This window comes from Micropterus dolomieu, linkage group LG11, assembly GCF_021292245.1.
Source record: "Micropterus dolomieu isolate WLL.071019.BEF.003 ecotype Adirondacks linkage group LG11, ASM2129224v1, whole genome shotgun sequence".
Taxonomy (NCBI): domain Eukaryota; kingdom Metazoa; phylum Chordata; class Actinopteri; order Centrarchiformes; family Centrarchidae; genus Micropterus; species Micropterus dolomieu.
This window is the reverse complement of record NC_060160.1, coordinates 21,999,992-22,019,389: the sequence shown is the minus strand read 5'-3', so window position 1 is coordinate 22,019,389 and position 19,398 is coordinate 21,999,992. Positions and strand designations below refer to the sequence as shown.

The following is a 19,398-nucleotide window of genomic DNA, read 5'->3' as shown; positions in this document are numbered from 1 at the left end:
AACCAGGTACTGGTAACTTTGGCACTGTGTGCAGGTGCCAAGTCCTGTTGGAAAATGAAATCTGCATCTCCATAAAGTTGGTCAGCAGCAGGAAGCATGAAGTGCTCTAAAACTTCCTGGTAGACGGCTGCGTTGACCTTGGACCACAGTGGACCAACACCAGCAGATGACACGGCACCCCAAACCATTACTGATTGTGGAAACTTTACACTGGACTTCAAGCAACGTGGATTCTGTGCCTCTCCTCTCTTCCTCCAGACTCTGGGACCTTGATTTCCAAAGGAAATGTAAAATTTACTTTTATCAGATAAGATAACTTTGGACCGCTCAGCAGCAGTCCAGTCCTTTTTGTCCTTAGCCCAGGCGAGACGCTTCTGACACGGTGTCTTGTTCAAGAGTGACTTGACACAAGGAATGTGACCGCTGAAACCCATGTCTTGCATACGTCTGTGCGTGGTGGTTCTTGAAGCACTGACTCCAGCTGCAGTCCACTCTTTGTGAATCTCCCCCACATTCTTGAATGGGTTTTGTTTCACAATCCTCTCCAGGGTGCGGTTATCCCTATTGCTTGTACACTTTTTTCTACCACATCTTTTCCTTCCCTTCGCCTCTCTATTAATGTGCTTGGACACAGAGCTCTGTGAACAGCCAGCCTCTTTAGCAATGACCTTTTGTGTCTTGCCCTCCTTGTGCAAGATGTCAATGGTCGTCTTTTGGACAGCCATCAAGTCAGCGGTCTTCCCCATGATTGTGTAGCCTACATAACTAGACTGAGACCATTTAAAGGCCTTTGCAGGTGTTTTGAGTTAATTAGCTGAGTGTGGCACCAGGTGTCTTCAATATTTAACCTTTTCACAATATTAGAGATACTGATTTTGGGGTTTTCATTAGTTGTCAGTTATAATCATCACAATTAAAAGGAATGAACACTTGAAATATATCAGTCTGTGTGGAATGAATGTATACATTATACAAGTTTCACTTTTTGAATGGAATTACTGAAATAAATCTACTTTTTGATATTCTAATTATATGACCAGCACCTGTATATATGGACTGCCAAAGATACACAAAGAAGGAACCCCACTCAGGCCATTATCAGCAGTATGAACTCGGTCATCTACAACATTGCCAAACAGATATCTACAGTGCTAGCCCCTGTGGTTGGCATACCACTTCACCATATCCAAAACACTGTTGACTTTGTGAACAAAGTTCCCAGATGAAACCATGGTGTCCTATGATGTGACTTCCTTGTTCACATGTATCCCCACCATGGAGGCAGTAGAAACCGTAAGGACACGACTGCTAAAAGACAACAACAGAACTAGCCTCAGCCCTGACCAGATCTCTAAACTTCTGGACCTTTGTCTAAACACCACCTATTTCCAGTACAACGGAGGATTCTACAGGCCGAAGCGTGGCTGTGCCATGGGCTCACCAGTATCCCCTGTTATGGCCAACATTTACATGAAAGAAGTGAAAAACAAAGCCTTGAACTCCTTCAGAGGAACAGCACTGAGCCACTTGTACAGGTATGGGGTCATGGGTCAAAATAAACCCAGGAAGTACAAGCCTTCCAAAAACACATCAACTCTGTGGACAGTAACATCAAGTTCACACAAGATGATGTCAACAACAAAAGTCTGGCCTTCCTGGACTGTGCTGTACACATTAAAGAGGACTGGAGCCTGCACATTGAAATATACAGGAAACCCACTAACACACTGACAAAAACCTACTTTTCGATTCCCATCACCCACAGAGTTATAAGCTAGGGGTCATCAGAACCCTGCACCACTGAGCTGACAACATACCAGAGAAGGAACAGAACCACCTGAAGCACTTGGAGCTGGTGGATACCCTAAATGAACCTTTGTGAAAACAGACACGAGATCCAGGAAGAACACTACAGGGGATAGGGAAAAGAATGTATGTAGTTATTTGAACCCAAACCATGATCTTTTCCAAACCTTTACCAAGTACTTTTGTTGCCTAAACCTAACCAAGTAGTTTTTGTGCCTAAACCTTACCAAATTGCAATGTTTCACAACTTTAACGTGCCGTTTCAAAATGGCGATGTTTTGAAATGCTAGCGTTTTATTTTGAAAGTGTAACCGGACATTGCATATGTAACTACCGGACGTTGCATAGTTGTTGCTAACTTGACCACGGAGCCTTAAACATCTAAAAATGACGCTAAAGGTGTACCCAGGGCATTAAAAAACGACACTAAAGGGCCTTGACCAATGCGTCAATATGTGACAAGTCTGGAGTGAGAATGTGTTGGTCTAATGCAGTGAGGAATACTCAGAACTGTATATTTAGGAGAAACCAAACAAACTACTGAACAAACGCATGGCTCAACACAGAAGGGCTAACTCATTAGGTCAAGACTCAACAGTTTACCTACATCTGAAGGTTAAAGGACACTTGTTTGAGGACTGCCAGGTGCACATTTTAGACAGAGAGGATAGCTGGTTTGATAGAGGTGTCAAGGAAGCCATTTACACCCGGGTTGAGCAGCCGTCGCTTAACAGGGAAGGGGCTCTGCGACACCGCTTGTCCCCCACTTACAATGCTGTCCTTTCATCCCTTCCCAGGAAATGAAACAAATGTTCACGTTTAGCTTCAAGTAGATGCCAACGATGGTCGTTCAGACTTGACCTTAACGACCATAACAACCGTCATTACAACATCAGTCATCTTGGCATATGACTCCACAGAAGTTAAATAGCTGAGTTTCCCTAACGGTCTCTCAGAACTGAAGAAGTCCCTTGTGTGAGGGATGAAAGCACATTTTATGTTGCCATTGGTGACCATAAATCTGTGAAGATCACCATGAGATGGAGCCCCCCAGGTTTTGATTCGACAGCTACTAGTCAACTTGTAAATGCTCCCTCTAGGCCAAAAAATGACAATATTGTTGCTTTATCACAGCTACACAGATGACACTATGTCAATATGCCGGCTCACTGCGCTGTATGAAAGGTACGGAGCTCAAAAGGGGGGTCAGATTTACTTGGAAAGTTGTTAGTAACAGAGACGGAACGATGTCTGTGTGAAAAGCCACAGCTGGCATTCTGGTGTTGTTTTACATAACAGCCTTTTTCTGTAACGCTGCTGGTTATGGAAAGCCGGATCGGCAAGTGAAAGCAAATGCAGTATATTGACGGATATGTGCCTTTTATGAGAGTACCAAACCTTGCAATTTTATTGACACCACGAGGCTACACAAAGTGGTCAGCTGTTGTTTGCCAAGAAATAGTCTTAGCACCTAACCCCCTTAAAGAAATGATTATATTACAGTATGAGTTTGAAAACCATTTGATAGTGGCCTTTTATTTCCCTTAAGTAGCTATAATGAATAATAATAAATACTGCAAATAATTCACAATAAATATATGTGAAATATTCAAAGCCAAGGAATGTTTTTGACGGCTGCATCATTCCAACTGGAAATATTCTAAATGTGTTGTGCATCATTTTATACACATTTCCCCAAAATTCAGCCTTAGGTTTTTGGACTTTGGAAAGTCTGTAATCTTCAGTAGAATTTAAAAAATATAGTTCTGTGGATTTAAATGGATTTAACTCTGCAGCATGGGTTTGTAATGACAGGTCCACCGGTGGGCCAGTGAGGTGTAATTCAACAAACGGGACACATGTTTGTTGTCTAAGTTACCTTTAGAGATGTTGGCCTGACTAGGCCAAATAATGTCCTGACTCCATGACGTGAGATTGGTATCAATCCTCTCTTCCAGCTCTCAGAAAGATAGCAAAACTGTTGACTTTGCTTTAAAATCAGTTTCATTGGTTGGGCTGTTTATGTACACCTACTAGACACTAAGTAAAAGATACACTGTTTTCAAGCAGGTAACATAGTTTGCACTAAAACACTAGAAAGGGGAAATAAAATATACACATTTACATATACAGCATTTATTGTTAATTTGGTGTACAGAATATTTCCTGAGCTTGCCTCTAAATAAGGAAGTAAGGAGAAACTCTATGAAGGAGTTAACAGTGGGCAGATTGGACGAGTAATTGGCTAGATGCTATTGGCTAGATGAAAGAGAAATACTTAAATTATGTTAGTCAGTTAAATTGTAAGAACTGGTGACCTCTCAGTATCCTGTTAGGATGCAATATCACAGTGTCATGCGAGTGAATCACTTCTCTGTAATTTTTCTTTTGCGCACATCACTCTTAATACCTTTTTGCATAAGAGACAATCATGTCTTCATATCCCCGGGGATGTTAAGAGCCCTTTTCACAGAGCTTTACAGATCTTTCACAAACAGAGCATTCATTGTTTCCTCCCGTGCCGCTGCAAATGAGTTTATATCCTGATTAGTTTCAAATTTCATGCTTTCCTGTGTTTTTTTTTCGTAAGCTGTAGGATGTTGCCAGAGATTAGTCAGACGGAGACACTGATTGCTCTTTGCACCACATTACCATGTATGAAATGAGCAATTATTTTCTAATGTTTTCATTAACCTCTGACACTTGACAATTTACGCCTGCAGCCGATCAGACGGGGAAGCTGTTCGTCGGGGACGCTGTGTTGCAGGTTGGTACATCAGTTCGTGACTTATTTGCTTCGAGGTTGAGTCGGGTCATTGCCAAGAGTGGCAACTTGTTACATCTAAATTTCAGCCCTCACAATTTCATTTAGGAAAAACAAAGATAATATTTTTGCATGATTTTGATGAAATGAGACTTTTAATGTCTCTATGGTCTTTTGAAGAGTTTAATATTGTGGTCAGATATATTCTTGCTGAATCATAACACACAATTTCAATTTAACTGAACAAATATGTCATTGTCAGATTCTGTGGTGGACTAATCATGAGGTCACCAACAAATAATAGTGTCTGTCAATTAGAATAATCATCAAAACCCAGAAGTGTCTAGTATTTTTAGTAATGATATTCATTTAATCTTTTAAAAAGTTAATTTGAATCTGTCTGGCAGGTTTATTGGATTTGCTGTTTATCTAGAATATCAAGTAGGTTCATTGGACAGCCAAGCAATATTAACATTCATATTGGCTGTTATTATGAATTATATTATGAAGAGATTTGCAATTGCTTCCACCTTTGGAGCACCACTGTTTCATATTTATTTGTGACTGGTGGTTGTATTGTGTCTGTTTGTGGTCATTTTATGTCTCTTTGTGGTGTGATGATTTGATGTCTCTATGTGGTGTGATCTTTTTGCGTCTCTTTGGATTGGTCGTTTTAAGTCTCTGTGATGTGGTCGTTTTGCGTCTCCGTGGTGTATTTTTATTTTTTTTTGCTTTTCTTTGTGGTCATTTTGTGTCCTGGTGTGGTCGTTTTGCGTTTTATATTTTGTGGTGTGGTAATTTTGTCTCTCTTATGGTGTTGTCGTTTTGTGTCTCTTTTGGTGTGGTGGTTTTGCGTTTTATATTTTGTGGTGTGGTAATTTTGTCTCTCTTATGGTGTTGTCGTTTTGTGTCTCTTTTGGTGTGGTGGTTTTGTGTCTATTTGTGGTGTGGTGGTTTTGTCTCTTTGTAGAAATTTTGTTTTTCTTTATGTTGTGCTCATTTTCTATTTGTGGTGTGCTCATTTTGTGTCTTGTAGTGGTGGTTTTGCATCTCTATGTGGTTGTCTTTTCACAACAAGACATGTAAAGTCACATCATACAGATGGTCCGTCCAGGAGCCCTGGACTAGGCTTTTTCGGTTACCCATCCACGATATTAACAAGCCACCTACCTATTACGTTCGGACCCTGGTAGAAGGAGTACCAGGGGTTGCCAATCCCTCTTGATCAGCTAAATTACAGTGTAAGCTGCTGGGGAAGCAGTCTGTAGGGACTTGGCTTGGAAACTGGAGGGTGGTGCGTGTAAAACTCTACAATTTTAAAATTAATTTTGAGTAATGAAGTAATTCTTATTTTAAATTGCACACTTTGTCCACTATGTATTTACTTATGTGCCTTTCCACTCTTTGTTGTATTTTTTTTTTAGGTCAATGGAATAAATGTAGAACCTTGTACTCACGAGGAAGTTGTGAGTATACTTGTAATTAACTGTTTGTAAAAAGCCTATACCCAGCCGCATCAGCCATTGCTGTTCCATCCTTCTCCCAGGTTTAATACCAAATCCCAGTGGTTATCAACACAGAGGTGTGCCTGAACAATCGGAGTTGTCATGCTGGCAGGAGGCTGTTTTCCTTTTGATTTACACTGTGACAAATTGAAAAGTTTGAAAACGAGTAGATCGGTATCAGAAGCTGCACAGGAATTGAGGGCGCTAATATTTGGAAGCATTTTTATGCATGGACTTTTTTTTTTTGGTCAGTTTCTCTCCAATTTAGCGTCTCTCTTTGTTAAATATTTTCTTTATTCTCTGCCACCATCCCCCATCTCCCACACAAACACACACAAGCTTCCCATGTCTGTCATCTCTGTCTCCTCGTGCAGGCCCAAACAGCTGTTCACTACATTCACCTCCAGAGCATCAAAACACATAATGAGCAGTTTCCCTTCAGAACAAAATCCAGACTTTTTAATGGCAGGCTGTCACACACAGATAGTCGGAAGGCTACTTCAGGGATACCACACAATGTTTGAGTAGATAGTGAGAGATCTGATAGCAGATGTGCATTTAGGGTTTGTAGAAGTGACCTTGCATATTAGATGTGACAGTCAAGTCTCTCATTTGTGCTTTTATTTGCTCTCTTTTCCAAGATGCATAGAAGATAGAAAGATTTAATATTTTATCATTTAAACCTAACCTTATTTGAATACCTTTTTGAAACTATGACTTGACATCATTGAGGACACATTTTATATCACTTAGACATCAGATAATCAGACACTCAGAACGTAATTACTTTATGGTGTCAGCTGTCACTGTGCTGCTGCCTGTTATGAGAGAATTACCTTTTAATGATTTAAGTGAAGCCACTATTGTCAGGCTTTAACGTATGACTACATATTCTTCACTCATCTCCTGTTATATTTTGTTTGCTCAGGCTGTATACAGCTTGACATAAATGGCTTGTTTCATTTATACGAGATAAGATTTTATCTGATGCATCGCTCCCAATTGCGCTCTCTCTTGCTATCTATCTCAATCTCCCTCTCCCTGTCTTTCTCCTGTCAGGTTCACCTCTTGCGCACTGCAGGAGATGAGGTCACCATAACTGTTCGGTACCTGCGAGAAGTTCCATCATTTCTAAAACTGCCTTTAGGTAAGAGTCCTGTAGATTTAATGCCATGCAAGCTCACAATAAACTCTATTTCATTGAGTTTTAAAGCAGTTCAGTAGAAGAGCATTTATTTCAAAGTAATAAATTGTCATGCTCAGTGGCCTGAGGCAAGCGGTAATGTCAGAAACACCCAGAGCTGCAGTCCCCCTGCTCCTGTAGTTACCTTCAGCAGCTTGAAGAGATGAAAACACAGACTCTAAAATCATCCATGTGGAGCTGGTAAAAGGTGAGAAATGAGGTATGCAGGTGAGAGAGGGCAGGAAATGAGAACTTGAAGCAGCTCTAAAGACAAAAGGTAAACTAGAAATTTGGGCAATTTTATAGAGCACTGTTTAAAGTAAGTGGGACTACTTCGTGTTATTTTTTTAATAGTAAGTAGAAGAGTGATAACCTACTACACCCTGGAAGTGGTTGCTCACCTGAAATAGCTTCCAAAATCACGAGTTAGAAATTTCAAACAATCGGCTACTCTGTTAGGTACATTAGGACTATGCGCATGTCGTTTGATCAGATTTGATTGTAGAGTTGCACCGATTAAATTTCAGTCGATTGACAGAAAATTTATAGTTTAAGTAATTTTTCATTTGATGGCTCCAGCTTCTCAAATGTAATCAATTGCTTCATTTCCTTGTCTTAATATTATAGTAAACTGAATAGTTTTGGGTTTTGGACTGTTGGTTGGACAAAACAAGACTGTTTCTGAAGTTTTATATAAGCCAAATGATTTATCAAGATAAATATGTGCAGATTAGTTTATTATTAAATTAATCAATGATTGCAGCCCTATTTAAGTGAAAGTGGCCTTTCAACATAAACAACTATTAACACAAACAACTATCATCAGATACAAATTCAAATATTGCTATATTCTGATTGGTGCTCAGTGGGGTTGTCCTCTGGTAGAGATTTGGGAATCTATGCATCTCCACCACTGGAGCTATCCCTTATCTCTGCTGTATAATCGGGCAGAGACGTCAGAAAGGAGACATCGCACTGTAGAGGAATTTCCTGTATCTGTGTGGGTTTTGCCACTGCTTATGCCCTTTAGGAGACTAGCGCCAGGTCCTGAGTCTATTCATGCGAATGGGAGAAATGAGCAAATTATAACCCCATTGTTACTGAAGTACATATTGAATCCATTTTTCACAAGCCAGATATCTTTCATATATTTTGACACTAAAACGGCATTTTTCAGGCAGTCAAATCAGGACCTGTCTCTATTTCCGCGGCACACTCTCGCGACATCTGACACATATCTCTGTTGTTGCTGAACTGCCGGCCTGGTTTCACTACAGTGCTGCCGACGTTGCTTCCCTCCAGAATAAACAGAAATGTAAAAGAACTTATACATGAAACCATGAGTTAAAAGTAAAAACTGAAATTAAAGAACTGTTTCTTTGCTTAATAATACTAATATTATTATTTAACTGGGGAGAGGCAACTGCTGGCATTTAGGAGCTAGAAAAAACTATACCATTGGCACAGTTTGTAATGCATCATCTTTGTTAAGGGTCTTAAAAGTAACAAACACATTGAATTTAAGATTCTCAAAATAGGGCCTTTAAAAGTATTGAATTTTGTTTACAAAGTATTTATTTCCGTTTATAAAGGACTCAATTTTTTTTTGTCCTTTTTGTAAGATAAAATAAATACTGTAATGTTATAAATAACTCTAGAACATGTTTTGTATGATGTGTGCTAGCTGACTGGCTAAGCTAGCTTGCTTTTTAAAAACACTGAGGTCATTTGGATTTGGAATGTTCAAAAGACTATGTACAAACAACAGTAAATACTATTAAAATATGTAGAAAGCTATATATGAAAAGTGGTATTATAAAACAGCACTGTTATCAGTGGTGAAGTTACTGTACTAGAGCTAACAGCATAAAACTGAAGTCTCTTAAAACGTCTCTGGTAAAACGGAGATATGTCACACAACATTGTGCAACAGTCTGTTATGACAGTACGCTCTTGACCGTGAAGTGTGCGCGACCGCAAATCAGTCAGTGTCAGGAAAGAAAACAAAAAACTGATTAGCTTCAGTTCAAATAGGAGCTTTTGTGACCAAAAGGCACTGTGAGAGCAACAGTAGGTGGCAGTAAAGCACCTCTAAGCTGGTTTGCCAACCGCCGCAGAAGAAGAGTGACACGCTGTTTTTATTTGTATGGAAGTTCCAAATAAAAGAATCAATTGTGATGAATTACTATTATTTTAAACCACTTCTTAATATAATTTACAAAACAATTAGTGTTGCGATGTATACTGTTACTGTGATGTAAAATAACAAATACCATGACTTATTGCCCTCTTATCATTTAAAAGGTATTTTGATCAAATTTTTGATAAATATTTTTCCTCAGCTGACCAGCTTTTTCTTGAGCTTTCAACCACAGCTCCGTGTATTCCTCGGATAGAGTTTGCACTGAGCTATCTCCATGACAACTGAGCAAACCTTTTGGTGAGGAAGACCATAAAATGAGGTTGACAGTTCCAGGAAAAACCATACCTTACTACCTTAGCTCAAGATGTTTTGTGTCAAATTAACTTTGAAATGCTTGATGTTAAGTCTATTTTGAAATACACTTTATTGCTGAGATTGTTAAATATGAAGTTACCGTCAGGAGACAGATCGCTTAACTTGGTGTAAAGACAAAGTATGGGAACAGCCAGACTGGCTCTGTCCACAGGTAACAAACACGTCTTGTCTGGCAAGTAACTTGTTTTTACACATTTTAAACATCTTAACTGGGCAACTTTAGAGGTTCATGTAGGCACATTTTTAACCTTTCGGACAGATTTAGGGTATCCCTGCTTCAAGTCTGTATAATACACTAAGCTAATTACACAAAATTTCCTCTACCTCTTTGTTAGCAAAGCCAACAAAAAATGTGATAGGGAGCATCATGTAGCACCTGGGAACTTGAATTTATATCTGGAGCTTCATCTGTTCAGTCGTGAGTTATATACTAACTGATCCAGACTGCTAAGCCACCAATAATTGTTGTCTTTTGACTTAGCTGGAAGCAATAACTTTGAACACCATATAATAGAAATGATCTCAGTCACTATCAGCAAATATAATCATTTTGTCGAATTTACCTAATTATGAAGAGCACACAGTTGTTGAAAAATAATTAATATTAATAGATGGCATGAATATTTATAGCTCCGTTGATAAAACACCACATATATCCAAATTCAAACTGAGAGCTGTGAGAAATCCAGCCTTTTTATCTTGTGGGTAAGTTAACATTCATAGGAAGGCGTCAGTGCAGAGAATGCTCAGGTTTTGCTGTGGGGCGTTTGGCCGGTGAATTGTGCTTTGTTGCCTGAAAGTCAAAAGGTTCAAGTTGTATTCTCCGTTTGTTTTACGATGGCACAAATGACAAGCAGTAGAGACCAGGAGCTGTTTACCACACTTTACAGTGTGACTGAATCAGAGAGCAGGCCCTCTAACGCTAATCAGCATTTTTCAGTTCTGGATGCTGTCTGTGATCTACACTGCACGGCTTAAAGACAGGGCAGCAAAATTACGTCAATAATAAACTGTGGACACTCTGAACTTGGTGTTTGAGGTTCAGGTGCAACTCTTCAATTTTTGTCTTTGTTTCTGAAGGAATAAAATAACAGACATGACATGAAGTTCGACTAAATGTTTGATAGTGATTATTCAGAAACCTTTTTGTAAAGAACATGAATCATTCCTTCCTTTCTCAGGTTCTCCTGGGCCGTCCACTGATCACAGCCGAGTATCCTCTCCACTCTTTGACAGTGGCTTACATTTAAATGGAAATGGAAACAACACAGTAAGAAAGCTCTACCTGATATTGCATGTCTAATGTTGAGTGTACTGTGTTTTGATTTGTCTCCCAATCAGTAACCAGATCTTTTGATGCTTTCAAATTTATTTCAACTGACTATGCTAAGGCGATCAGGAGTTATATGTTCAGCATTTAAGTTGGTAAAGGTCTAAAACAATATAGGAAATAAATAGCAGCATACAATATGAGGATCTTGATCTGATGGGCTAGATCCCCTTTTAAAGTCTGTTTAAAGAAAAAACTAGTATGTCAATATTGAGTGTGTACATACTGTATGATTGCTAAATTGTCACTTAAACATGGTGGTGCTTTAAGCCCATTAGGAGTCCATTAAGGTTGTTGGTGTCATTCAGATTGACAAATTATCCTCTTGCTAGAAGAGCCTGTCCTGTAGTGCCTACATAACAGAACCCTTACACAAGCTTAGCTGTAGGAGAGAGAATGTTTATTGCACTGTTAGTTAAGTTCCTTATCACATTTATCTGGCATAAATATACATTACAAGACAACACAAAACTTATCTATGAGCAATTTATGTCTGATTTCAAAGGCTCAGGTGAAACAGCCAGCATTTCCTTCTGGTTAGCTGCTGTATATGTACGTCAGTATAGGCATGGTCATCTAGATTTAAAAAGAAATGTTTCATCTGGAACTGGATCTGCTATTGATAGACAATCACAAGATAAATGTACCAGAATCTTGTTCTCATTAATGCAAGTCTTCATGAAGCAAAATATGATCATTGTCATTCAGGCTCATTAGACCCCTTGCTGAGGTAAAGTAGGGCGGACTGATGCTGGGATTTGTGAGGTCACAAAAGTCTATGTATAAATATATCTGATATAGGTGTGTAAGTTGTCCCGCCTTTACAGGCGCAGCAAATCGAAGTCTAAGAGTTGGGGAGATGCAAATAGACCATTTCCACAGTAGTACATTTTGGCTGGTCATAGAGGGAAGACCACACATATGATTGATAAAAATGACTGCATTCCATTTAGATGAGCCATTTCCATGGTCCTGGTATTGTGCAAGCTGGCTCACTGTGCTTTCCCTGCTATGACAAGTCAAAATGTCCGCTGTGAAAAAGGTCTATTAATTCTGTAAAGAGGTTTGATTGCGCAAAATAAGTGGGGAAACCTACGGAGGTAGAAAACAGTGTTGCCATTAACACAATACTTGGTAACTTGGTTGAGAAATATAACTTTTCCAATTCAGTAATTACGTTAGTTATTTATCTCAGTAACACTCAGGACATTCAGGAGACACCTAGGTTTTGTTGAGAGTTGGAGGATGTGTGAGACCTGCGGCTTCACTGTGAGGATAGTGCTGCTAGCTTAGCGGAGCCAGTATTGCCAGCTTAGCGAGTTTGTCGCTATATTAAGCAACTTTTCAGACCTTTGCAGCTACTCTTTTTCAAAAAAGCTAGCGACAAATCTAGCAACTTCTTCTGGTGTTATTGGAAACTTTTGGAGAGTCTGTCGTTAAAACACGTATCGTTCTTATACTCGATGAGCAGTTGGTCCTCCTATTGGCCCCTCCCCTGTCAAAAAGCAATGTCAGCCCAGTCCTCACGCACTCAGTCAGCCAATGAGATTTCCTCATTCCTCCTTTGAGACTGCAAACAAAATGTGAATGTGCAACTATGTGCAGAACTACATGGTTGTAGTTCTACACATATATAGGGTGTTTTACTTACTTTTGTCTCTCCCACGACGTTATTCCCCTCTCCTACAACATCCATCACAATTACATGCACATGGCCAATTATGCAAATTAAGCGATGGAGTCTCTAGCCACTTTTAGGACAACCAATAGCTACTTTCCTTATTGAGGAATTGGCAACACTGAGCAGCTTAGCCCTAGCCACAGGGAATGGTGAGTAGTATTGGCTGGCTGTTAGTTACACGTTCCAGTTTGTGCTTAAAGGTTCAGTGTGTAAGATTTGGTGGCATCTAGTGGTGAGATTGCGAATTGCAACCAACTGTCCAGCGTGTCACTACCCCCTACCCTTTCTAAGAGGGTCAGACAGCTACGGTGGCTAAGACAGCAGAGAGTAGCCAGTAAAGAAATGAGGTTTCTTTAGGTAGATATATTAAGAAATTATATTTTCTTAATTATTCAGTAAAACCATATCTTATTGTGTCTTGGCCACTGACAGATAACATGGAAAATGTAAGCTAAGAGTGTGTAACGTTGTGACTGTTACTGCACCACAGTCCATTATAAACCACATAATAGATAAAAAAATAAATAAAAACTTTAATAGCGGTGCTGAAATAGATCTCAGTCATGGCAGCAATAGTTACACAGATAATCACTTCCTCTTTAGTTGTTTTGCCTACAAAATAAAAGCGCAAGAAACTTGTTTAATGTAATGCTTTACTTGGAGTTAAACTGAGAGCTTTTACTCAGAAAAATTCTGAACAAAATTAAGAGTCTGTAGCCTGCTTGGCACACCTGAAAGAGCCGTCAGAAAATGTGATTCCTCTAAATGTCCTCTGCCTGGAGATACTGGGAAAATGAAAAAGCCTCCTTAGCAAATGGATGTGGATTAAACACCAAAACACAAACACTGCAGCACATCCTATAATGTGAGCAGGAGAAACTGTCGCTTGCAGAATCCATTTGTTGAAGAGAGGGGGGGAACAAAATTAACCCAAGGTGGGATCAAACTCACAACCCTCGAGATGCAGGTCCTGCACTTTACCAATTGAGCTAACTGCACACTGTGTCAATGATCCAATATTATGTCTTATGTTGTCACCCACCATCTAATGGTTGAAAAAACTGCTGAGACGCGAAACTTATTTGACGACCCTAGCTGTATATTATTACTACTACTTCTTTGAACGTACGTATTCAACATAGTGATGAAATGTCTACACTTCCTGAATTCTAGAAGTAGAACAAGAAGATGTAGTGATGAAATGCTGTAGAAATATGACGACGCAACATGGCGACATCCATGGGGAGGGGAGACTCCTGTTTATGTAGATAGAAATGGCTCATTCTAAGGTAATGAAAACATAACGGATTATTATGTAAGGTCTTTATACACCACTGAAAACATTGTTATGGATCTTTTATATTGCATTTCTGTCAATAGATCCTCAGAAATATTACACACTGGACCTTTAATAACAAAAGTAATAAAATTGGTTTTGGTGTTGAGTAATTAGCAAAGTAATGTGGTTTTTCAATGAGAAATATGTATTTAGTAACTAATGACATTTTTCTAGGAACTTGCCATAATGGACAAAGAGTGTGTAAGGCCTTAATGACAGAAAACATGACCCATTCTTATTGGTGTCGGTGTGAAACACAGCTTTAGGTTAAGGAGACATTTACCTAAGAAACCATTGATCCTTTTGTTGTTATTTTCTTAGGTTAATCAGTGAAGAAATGACCCATTTTCACACCCAACCTTCTTTCGTGTTGATATCAGCAGCTTCAATGAATGTCACTGTATTTGTGACTACATTTCACTTAGCTTTGGAGGGCAGCAGGTGCAAAAATACTACCAATCAACTCTATTCATTGACTGTAGAGACTGTCTGCTTTTATCATTTAGCTAGCTCAGCAGGGCTAACCACTAGCCGAGCAGCAGCAGCACTATCAGCTGCAGCCTGATCGTCTGCCTCTCTTTGTGGACTGTGGCTCATACAAATCCACTTTGACTTTGACATTGACATGTTATTAAATGTGAAGTAATCCATAACGTCCTCTACGCATATATGCTAGGACGGTGTTTGGCTGTCTAAAGTGTGGGTCCCAACCCTGATAGCTGACTGCTGTGGAGCTGGTCCATTGGCCAAGGGGGGAAAATTCAACTTATCTCAGCCAAACTCTCCTTGTTGTTCTTCCACCCTACACAGGGTGTTAGCTACATTGCTAGAGAGAATATTGGCAACTTTTGTGGATGTTATAAACCCAGCTTTGTAGACAACTCCTGTGACTGATCCATGGAAACAAGTGTAAAAACAAGTGGGGGTTTTTTTGTGCGAAAATTGATTCCACACTAATTGTAATTAGAAACTAACAAAAGAAATTATTGAAGGTTTAGTTGAGACGTACAGTTTTATCTGATGAAATGCAGTAGAACATGATTATTTATTATTTTGACACATAATGACAAACGCTGATTTTGACATTGATTTCAACCATGTCTCCCTCTGTTACAAAAACACAATCTATTTATATGCAGTAGATGGCTCTCAGTTATACTTCATTATATAATCATATGAACTAGTCAAAATCATGAATTTGGTTCTGTGTCATGCTGCAAAGCTGTTATTGGTTTCTTGAACTTGCTTGTATCAACGGGACAAATTCAGCAGCTAGCTTCCAAAAACATGTGGTCATCCCAGAAAAATGGCTCAGGGAGCACTCGTAATGACCAAATAAATATCTGTTAGTACAACGGTATAAGTTGCAATATCAAGCAAATTGGGATTGGCCTTGATATGGAGCTCTTCTGACCAGGCATTACATACAGTGAATATGGAGGAATGGGGGGGCAAAAAAAAAAATGCTAAAGTTAATTTTTGCCCCCAAAGCCAATATTTCACCGGTTTAATGGTAAGGCTTGAGGAAATTACATATTAATATGGTAATCTATAATGTAAAGACTGCATCTCTTGCTCATCATTTCACATGAATTATTCAAAGAAAGCATGAGGGACAGCAGGTGGCCACTTTAACCTTTCATAGATAATCTAGATTTAAAGTGTTTCCATTTACATCCCTAGCAGGGGCTGGAGAAGTACTTGGTTTATGTGAGGAAAAATATAGACCCTGACACATGCCTACCTATGCAAAAACAATACACCTCTCACAATACAGTAATGTAGTAGCTTAGCTGACTTTAGAAGGGATCTTTAAATTTGATTGTCTAGTTGAAGTCTATGGGAGTGACAAACACAATTAGTTAGGTGGTTTCCTTACCCAGAAATAAACTTAAGCAATGAAAAACACACAATAGCAAGAGTTGGCCTCCAGTAAGTTTTTGCTCGTGTCAAGTGAGATTCTTCTTGCCTTGCGAATAAGAACTATTATGTGAGTGGTTTGTTGTTTTTGTTCTTAGAGTAATTGCTTGCTGTGTTGTTGTTGTTATTTTTTCAGTGCAGTATAAGTTGTGAATTCACTTTAATGTTCAGAGTGTGATGATGGGGAGCCTCCAGATAGATTTGCAGGAAAGTAGGGCAACCCATAACTTTATTTTCCGCTAAAAGAAAAAAATTACATTGTATGTCATTAAGCAACGCTGCATCATATAAAGTAGTCTGTAATGGAAAGGGTCATTAAGCCTGAGGTTGAGCACGGCTCAGAATGGTGAAATGACCTCAGAAATACTACAGAACTTCTGCACATTCTGCATTGTAAGAGATGAACTGGGTGGACAGTATCTATTTTCTTTCTCCTGCTGCTGACTCACTTTGAACAAAAATTATAATTTTCTCATCTTAGATTTATAAATAAGAATTTGTTGGACACATTTAAAGCTGCACTAATCAATATTCTTATACAAACAATGGGGCAGAGAACAATGTGTAATGTGAAAACATTTTTTTAGACTAGTCACAACAATTTTCTATTCTAGAATTACTAGTTCCATTCATAGAAAGAAAGATTATTTGAAAAACTACCATAGCACTAAGTACCATAGCACAGTGGGAAGCCTGTAATTTTAAACACTCACCAATTATTTAAGTACTCACTTGCCAGCTATCAAAGAGAAAGGCTTTAAGGCATCTCTAGCATGGATGGATAAATAAGAACTGGATACCGCGTTGGAGGCAAGACTCCGTTAATTCCTATGAAAGTTGCTCAGTGGCGCATGGAGCTAAAAAAGCCAGTTCCTGCTGTAAGGAAATTGCCGGGATGAATGCATGCACACCAGAGATTTCTGGTTAGCTGGGCACTCTGCTAACTTGTATGCGGATATAGTTATTTAATCATGTGGCTCTTCTGGACTTTCCAAATGTTATCGGACCGAATGGATCAAAATCTGATATTGAAATGATTTTTTTCGTGGAGGTTGTTAAATTATCCATCGTTTTACAGCTGTTTCTTTCACAATGTAAGTTTGTGGGAAAAAGTATTTTTGGGCCACTGTCCATCACGTGAGTTGTAATTAAACGGTTTGGCCAGTGTGTCAAATTGGCTTAAAAGCCTGGTGCACTTCCTGGGTTCCTGATCTCTAACAGCTGAAGCTATAATGTTCCTTTGGACATATATATCATACTGTGCTAGCTGAATGTTAAACCTCCTGTGCCAAATCTTTCATTTCACATTAATGTTGCAGGCCACCTGCCAGGCGCAGGGCTGTGGCTGTGTTTTTTTCTAACCAACATAACCTTGATAATGTGCACAACAACCACTTATTGAAAGGAGCAAAAACCCCTGAGACATATTAACCTCATAAAGAGCTACGGTATGATCAACCTTGAATCCCTAAGTCTATTTTGTTGAAATTAGATATTTCCAGCATATGAAGTTAAATAATATCGGATAATTGTTGAAGGATTACAAACGGTTAGCAGTAAATGAACTGAACTGAGGAAGGAATGCTTTCTGGACTCACCATTTTTCATTAATGTTCAACGGTCACACTGGGAGAAATGGCAGAGAGAATAAGAGACAACAATTTCTCCACTGACGGCAGACTCAATAAACCCGAATGCAGCGCACCCACAAGGGGCAAGTTGGGGTGAGATGCATGATGCTCCCATTTTCCTGACAGAAAAGACATTGCTTTTTTGAGGTTCATATCGCTCTCTATACCTATACATTAAACTGCTGGATACTGCAAAGCCGGCTGAGTTCACTGGGGAGTGTCAAACCTCATCCTGGAAATGTAGGAAAAGAAGATCAAAATAGGGGAGACAAGTTAAGGGATAGAACATAACAAAAGAACAAAAAATACCTCCTTGCCATACCTCATCATAAAATAACTCCTATAATGCTGCATGGCAGCAATGAACACAACCATTACTTTTTCTTCATGTAATAATAGGATAAACATATAATACAATGTCATTTATTCATTTTTTTTTAAATTGGAAATACAGTTGATTTATAGCATGTTTGTTCTCTCATACCGTTTCTGTCAGACTTCTTTGTGTTTGTACCTGGCACTGTTAAACTATGAGTCAGAGATATTAATTCTGATGCCCCGTGTTATTTTGGGATTGCAGTGTCTGTCACTCGGTCCAGAAATATCTTAGCTACTATTGATCAGATTTTACATGAAAGTTTGTACAGGCATTTATAGTCCTATCTACTATAAATGCCTATAAATGCCTGTAAATCTACTCATAGCAAAATATTGAATCAAATGGTTAACATTTTGTCAGGCAGAAGAATTTGAATCTACATTGATGCCTGAAACCAACTTGAAAGTGCTGGTAATGTTAAATAAACTTTTTTATGAAAAACAATTTGTTAGTTAGTTGATTTTGATCATTGAAACAATGTTACACTGATCAACTGCAAGAAACCAGACCTTTTTTTTTTTTTTTTAGTTATTTTAACCATTGTAGAACATGACATTCTCAACATGTGAATAAAGAAACTTTTTAATTGGGGGGAAAAAAGTCTGAGAGTGTGGGCATCCCATCAGACAAAGCTGGGAAAAAGGCACCCCTCAAACTTAGTTTACCTGCATAGTGTTGCTCATTTCCTGGATACCTATGGGATCATGATTTATGCTATTTGACCCCATAGACCTCCAACAATTGAGCCAAGATAACCTAATATTGCTGTTTGACATAACTTCAGACTACACCAAATACATAAAAAGGTCTCTGGGAAATACTGTAATCTTCCCTAAAACCACTATCTCTTTAACCAAATCATACATGTAGACTTTTCTATGTGATCTGCTTTTGATAACTAATGTAATAATTAATGTAATACTTTTTTCTCCTCCATTTACTGAACCTCCCCTGAAACTGTTTGGAGCCCCCCTGGCTTGCCTCCGACAAAAATTCAATGGCCGTAGGGTCACTTTAAATTTACATAATGTTTACTTACAAAATGATTAAATTTGCCTTGGAATATTTATGGAACTTCAGTATCAGATCAAATACTGTATATAAAGTGAAATATAATATAATATGACAACATGGCTTACAATTAAACATTGACTAGAATACTTGCAGAATTGTATGTACAGTGGGTACGGAAAGTATTCAGACCCCTTTAAATTTTTCACTCTTTGTTTCATTGCAGCCATTTTCCAAAAATCAAAAAAGTTCATTTTATTTCTCAGTAATGTACACTCAGCACCCCATCTTGACAGAAAAAAACAGAAATGTAGAAATTTTTGCAAATTTA

At 38.7% G+C, this 19,398-nt stretch overlaps 1 protein-coding gene across 4 annotated transcripts in view; it reads left to right on the top strand.

The window, feature by feature from the left end:
- Positions 1-19,398, top strand: part of sntg2 (syntrophin, gamma 2) — a 104,298-nt gene that overhangs the window by 34,193 nt on the left and 50,707 nt on the right. For all 4 annotated transcript variants that reach the window (XM_046063204.1, XM_046063206.1, XM_046063205.1 and 1 more), the window contains exons 5-8: positions 4,530-4,573; positions 5,995-6,036; positions 7,135-7,222; positions 10,958-11,046. In XM_046063204.1, coding sequence (XP_045919160.1) covers positions 4,530-4,573; positions 5,995-6,036; positions 7,135-7,222; positions 10,958-11,046 — 263 coding nt within the window. The remainder of the gene's footprint in view (positions 1-4,529; positions 4,574-5,994; positions 6,037-7,134; positions 7,223-10,957; positions 11,047-19,398) is intronic.